Below are 6,064 nucleotides of genomic sequence, written 5' to 3'. Positions count from 1 at the left end.
AGTGAGCGGGGGTTTGCTCAGAAGGTGCAGTGGGGTGCTCCCCTAAGCCCTGGAACCACCTGAGGATGCAAGAGAGATGATGGGAGGGAAGAGTGGGCCTGTGCCTTCCTTTAGTGACTTGGTTTTCTTGACCCTAAAAATGCGGCACCCAAGCGCACTTAGTTGCCTGGTTGTGCCAATTTTTTAAGGTTTGGGGCCTTTTTGTGTATTGCCTTTTTATAAGTCTCCCAATTTCATCATTTTGGGGGGATGGTTTTGCAAGTCTTTATTAGAGGAGAGAATATTTTGTCCATAATACAGTGAAGATTATTGAGAAGTTTTGGAAGTCTGTTTCCGAAATAAACCCCCCCAACTACATGGGGTGGGAGGTGTTTGTTTTACATACATTTTATTTGTGGTGGTCAAGTGAGGGGGAGCAAAATGGATAAAACAATGTAGATGAGCAGATCCTGGAGTGTTGCGGGATAGTCCTTTGATAAAAACTACTTATGGTGGGGAGGGACTTGAAAAAGGTCACAAGGAAGAAGGCATATATAGATCCATTTATTACAGTCTGTATACAATTATAAGTATGTGCAGTCTACCAGTATCCTTAACTTTTATAAAGCTTTATTAAAAAATGGAATAGAGAGCAGGTCCCCTCACCCTGCCTGGTGCATCAGTGAGACTTTCCAAATAGCTTCTCTGTGGGTCAGCAATCTGGGCAGAAGAGCATCATCCCAGCCGAATTTCTATCCTATTACCGGTTTCTTGCCTCTGTAAGCCCTATCCTGCAAATAGAGTTTATAAAGATCCTCAACTACATGAAGAAAGCAGAGGAAGGTGATGTGTGCAGGTTTCACTACATCATCAGGCCCACCAGAAAAGCTGAACCCCTGTCGAAGGCACATGATTCCCTTGCAGTACGTTCCTTCCTGCAGAATAAACCCGGGGGCGGGGGGCGGCCACAGAGAAGAGAGGCTGTTCTCATGGAACCAGGATTTGCAAACCCCCTTAGCTGTCAAAATTACCTAATGAGGAAGGGGGACTGCATAATTCCCCCCACCCTCTATCTCCCAAGGGCCCAGAGAACCTGCCCTGTTTTATACGCTGAGGAAGGTGGCAGGGCTCCTAAAGGCCCACAAACCTGGTCTGGGGGGGTGGGGGGGAGACCATTCCTCCCAGCAGGAGTCTCTTTCTATGAAATCCCAATCACGGGAGGAGGTTAGGCCTTGAGCTGGCTTCCCCATGTGCTGCACTGACATCTCTGTCCTCCGCGGCTGCAGGCAGGAGGTTATCTGGTGTGAAGTTTTCGGTGTTGAATGATGTGGGAGCTTTGGCTGAAGGACTTCCCACATTCTCCACACTCGTAAGGCTTCTCGCCCGTGTGGACTCTACGGTGCTGGATGAGGTTGGACTTTTGGCTGAAGGATTTCTCACACTCCCCGCACTTGTAAGGTCTGGCTCCCGTGTGAATTCTCTGGTGCTGGTTGAGCGTGGACCTATGGCTGAAGGACTTGCCGCATTCGCCGCACTCGTAAGGCCGCTCTCCGGTGTGAATGCGCAGGTGCTGAACGAGCTTGCACTTGTAGCTGAAGGACTTGGCACATTCGTTGCACTTGTAGGGCCTTGCTCCGCTGTGGATCTTCTGGTGCTGGATGAGGTTGGAGCTTTGGCTAAAGGAATTCCCACACTCCCCGCACTTATAAGGCTTTTCTCGCGTGTGCACTCTCTGGTGTTTGATGAGGGTCGAGCTGTAGCTGAAGGCTTTCCCACATTCGCCACAGGCGTAAGGCCTCACGCGAGTGTGAATCTGCAGGTGCTGGACGAGTCTGAACTTGAAGCTGAAGGCTTTTCCGCATTCGCTGCATTTGTAAGGCCTGGCGCCAGTGTGAATCCTGTGGTGCTGAATGAGGTTGTAGCTTTGGCTGAAGGATTTCCCACATTCGTTACACTCGTAAGACCTCGTTTCTGGGTAAGCTCTCTGGCAGTCACTAAGGATGGAGCTTTGGTTAAAAGGCTTCTCACAGTTATCCCAGTCGTGGTAACTTTCTCTGGGGTGCAGTTGCTGATGCTGGAAAAGTTTACAGTCATAGCTAAAGGACTTCCCGTGGTCGCTGTACTCGGGTGGACTTTTTCTATCCTGAAAGGAGTCCCCATGTTCAAAGCTGCTGTGAGGCTCGGCTCCTTTGAGAGTGGCCTGGTGCCGGAGAAGGCTCACGATGGCCAGGAAGTCCTTCCCAACTCCCCCACAGGGGAAAGGCTTCCCTGACACGTGCAGTTTGTACCTTGTCACAAGCTCCATGTCCCATCTGAACGGCTTCTCCTCATTATGCTTCTGGGGCTGAAGATTTGCGTCCAACCACAGTTTCCCACATGCCTCACAGATGTAGTTCTGCCCACGATGTGCTCCTTGGTCCTCACCCAGGTACAAAATGTCTCTCCCAAGCAAGACACACTTGTCACAGGGCTGAGCTCTCCACACGGATGGAGCTGGACTTGAAGTCCTGCCCATGGACACCTGCTGCACCGAAAGGGCCTCCTCCTCCTCCATTCCGTACCAACAACCTGAAAGCAAAGAAACGCGGGGGAGAAGCTCCTGTTATGCCCCAGATCAGGCTGATAAAACAGGCCGGAGCCCTGGGACTCAAGTCACAATTGGAAGGAGCGGTGCAGGAAGGGCGGGGGGGTTCAGGCCTGAGCACCCTGGACGACCCCTCTAATCCCCAGCTGAAGTGGCTGGGAGAGGACGAGCAAGTCCGCGCATGGCCCAAAACAATACCAGATGCAGATCCACGCAGGAACATCTCGTAAGATGAGCCCCTGGTCTTCCACATAACTGCTGGCCCCAATGAGGAAGAGGGAGAAAACCTAAGCGCACACTGGGTCTGGACAGGAGCTGGCCCGGCCCGGCGGGGAGTCTTACCTAGTGAGATCACGAGTGCAAAGTTCTCCAGCATCACATCATGGTACAGGCATCTCTGTGTCTCGTCAAGGAGCCCCCACTCTTCCCAGGAGAAGTACACAACCACGTCTTCGAAGGTCACACTACCCTGCCATGAGGGGGAGACATGAAACCACAAACAGGCAAGCCTTGGTGCCACTTCTCCCTAGGTCTCAGCCCTCTGCAACAGCAGGCAGGTCTGTAAGGCTGCACCATCCTCCAACCAAGCACTGTCCCTAAAATCCTCCCCAGTGTAGCCACCAGGTCCAACTGCTGCTCCTAAGTCCCTAATACCCATCAGCTCCCACCCCCCTTTTTACAGCTGCTGGCATCATGAGTGCTCTGCAAGAGGAACCCCACTTCCTAGGGCAGCCTTTAGTCTTCTGGGTTCGAGGGCACTACTCATACTGGACTAGAGCCTCCACAAAAAACCTCCCTTTAATATCCAGACACTGGGAATTAGTAATTACCAGCTCACGACCTTTGCCCTTAAATTAAGCTCCTCTACTAGGCTCCAGGTACAGATGCCACAAACCAGTGTCCTTCTCCTATCCCTTACCTCCATGTGAGAAGCCCAAGGCAGGACTAGACTCAGTACCTGAAGTTCCCACAGGCACCTGAGGCGCAACCCCTCACCTCCGCCCGCCGAGTGCCTCCCCAGGGCTCGGCCTGTTCTCTACCTCACTCTTCCCAATAGAGAATCTGGTTCTACTTTAAAAAGGAATTTAAAGCCCAACCGTTTCTCCGGCTTCTGGGGCTGTGATTTACATCTCTGTAGCCTCCACCCCAACCCTCCCATTTTCTGTAGCACTGCCCACAGCTCAGCCGCCGCCTCCAACAGTAACCCCCAGGCTGGCCTCCTTCCAGGTCCTCGGCACCTTCTCCCTTACAGGTTCAGTTCCAAAGTGCGCAACCTGTAGAGATGGGGCTCTCGCTAGGACCTGCCCCCTGATTCCACCTCTCGCTCTGCTCGTGGGGCAGACAGGAAGGGGCCCAGGCTGCAGGGCCGCAAGCAGGTGCCGAGTTCAGGCCCAGGGGACAGCATTTACCTGAGCCGGGTCCGCGGGCACAGCTGCCGCCATGGGACTCCGTGGGAAGAGCAGGCCTGGGAGCGGCCCAGGGCCACGGGGACGCCTCCTCTCTTGCTTCCCCAGTCACCTCGGACTGACCCTGCGCTCTGGACCTGCCGAACAGCGAACAGCCCGTCTCCTGGACCTTCATTGGCTCCACGCTGGCGTCACTGGGCGCAGGGTCCTCTGGGCAATGCAGTTCTCAGCGTTCCACAGGCCTTTGCAAGGGGCGCCACACGTCAGAACCTCCTGGAACACAGCCGCAGCTGCTCTGCAAGAGGCGCTGTGCCTGGATTCCTGGGGAGTCGCGAAGATCCCCTGAATGTTCAACACCAATGCAGTTTTAGACTCCCCGACCGCACGCTCCCAGAGGCTACAGGGACTACTCCCGCTGTCCCCAAAGCTCACAATTGCACACGGACCTAGTGTTCCAGAGTCACTCATAATCACAACTGTGTCTGACTTTGGGCGGGGTGGCACTGGGAAGAAGGCGACCTCATCTCCTACACTTGTTTTCTCCAGGCTCACTGCCCATGGCGTGCTTTTGTCCAATGCTGGAAAGCCATGGATTCTGGTCTTCGGTCCAGTTTTGAAGTCACAGAAGGAGTCTGAGGGAGACCCCTTGAGGAAAATGAAAGGGATCTAAAGCTTCTGAAACCCAATTCTCACTTCAGGGCTCTCTCCAGACTTTGCGAATGCTCAGGTTGTTAAGAGATGTGGGTTATAAAAGGTAAAGCTCCAAACCAAAACCACATCCCATGAGAGATTCGTACTGTGCTCTCTGGCTTCCCTGGCTCCGTGCAGGACCCGCTCACCACCGCGGGGGTAGTTCTGAGCTACTGGGTGCCATGGAGTTGAAGCAGCAAGTAAAACTGTATTTTATCTGTCTAGGGGGGTTTAAAGAGATGAAAACATACTCCTGAACTGCGGTGCCAAAGAGCGTCCCTAATCTGTGTGTATATGAGTGACAGGGCATCAAGGATGCTAAGAGCTTCTCAATGGAAATACCATGTAAAGACAAGCCCTCCCACAAGTGTGTGAAGAACGTTCCCAAAACAACTACAAAGCCTCTTGTGGAAAAATTTACAGGTTTGACAGTTCCAGGTGATGAACCCCTATCCAAAGAGCCATCTAGAATTCATAAATGCTGGTATCTGTTCTGACTGCTCCACCTTCAGTCTTCCTGACACCCCAAAATACGGAAATTATGCCTACTAATAACAGGAGTACAACTCTATGCGTTCAAGTGAGAGGAAGTGTCAGGGACATTTTCACCAGGAAGGTATGTTGAAAGCCGAGCTAGGCCTCTTGAGCCCAACAGCTGGCTGAATGAAGCCCAGTTGTGAATGCAAAAAACCAGTCTTTGAAGAAAATTAAAAGTGCCACTCCAGGGAACACACAAACGGTACAAAAGCAAAACAGCCTGACTACTGATAGAAAGTTCTAGTGGTCTGCAAAGATCAAAGCAGCCCCAACACTCCCTTAAGCCAAAACCTAATCCAGAGCAAGGCCTAACTGTCTCCACTTCTAGAAAGGCTGAGAGAGGTAAGGAGTCGGCAGAAGACCAGCTGAAAGTCAGCAGAGGCTGGGTCCTGAGGCTGAGGAAAGCAGCCATCTCCACACCATCACAGCACAATGGACAAAGTGGAAGCGGTTGTTTCCAACCCTCACGGATGACTCTGTGGGGACTTAGAAGAAGTACCAGTAGCTGCAGAGAATCAGAAGTAGAGAAGGTGTGACCGAAAGGCTGCACAGTACAATCTCATGAAAGAACCTGAATGGAAGACCAGAGAAAGGCATTGCTTGGGGTTGCCTGAGGTGGAACTACTCCCGGTAAAGATGCCCAAAGACTGCCAAAGTGACCACTGATAAAGAAGGTCTATGGTGAATGTTTCATAAGAGGGGAAGTCAACTGTAGGGTAAACATCATTGTCTGAAGAAACTGCCACAGCCACCCTGAGCCACAAACAAAATGATTAGGACTTGCTGAGAGCTCAGGTGAGTGTTTTCTTAGCAAGAACGTATTTCTTAATTAAGGTCTGTGTATTGGTTAGGGGTTTTTTTGTTTTTT

The 6,064-nt window shown here is 51.9% G+C and overlaps 1 protein-coding gene across 1 annotated transcript in view; it reads right to left on the bottom strand.

The window, feature by feature from the left end:
• Window positions 1–523: 523 nt before the first annotated feature.
• LOC122912108 (zinc finger protein 211-like) overlaps window positions 524–6,064 on the bottom strand; it is a 28,984-nt gene continuing 23,443 nt past the window's right edge. The window contains exons 3-5 of the mRNA XM_044257469.1: window positions 3,973–4,311; window positions 2,906–3,032; window positions 524–2,547 (exon numbers count right to left, since the gene is read on the bottom strand). Of these exons, the coding sequence (XP_044113404.1) occupies window positions 1,274–2,547; window positions 2,906–3,032; window positions 3,973–4,005 (1,434 nt within the window). The 5' untranslated portion in view covers window positions 4,006–4,311 and the 3' untranslated portion in view covers window positions 524–1,273. The remainder of the gene's footprint in view (window positions 2,548–2,905; window positions 3,033–3,972; window positions 4,312–6,064) is intronic.

The sequence above is a fragment of the Neovison vison genome, chromosome 7 (genome assembly GCF_020171115.1).
Source record: "Neovison vison isolate M4711 chromosome 7, ASM_NN_V1, whole genome shotgun sequence".
NCBI lineage: Eukaryota > Metazoa > Chordata > Mammalia > Carnivora > Mustelidae > Neogale > Neogale vison.
The sequence above is the reverse complement of the archived record's forward strand: the minus strand, read 5'-3'. Positions and strand labels throughout refer to the sequence as shown.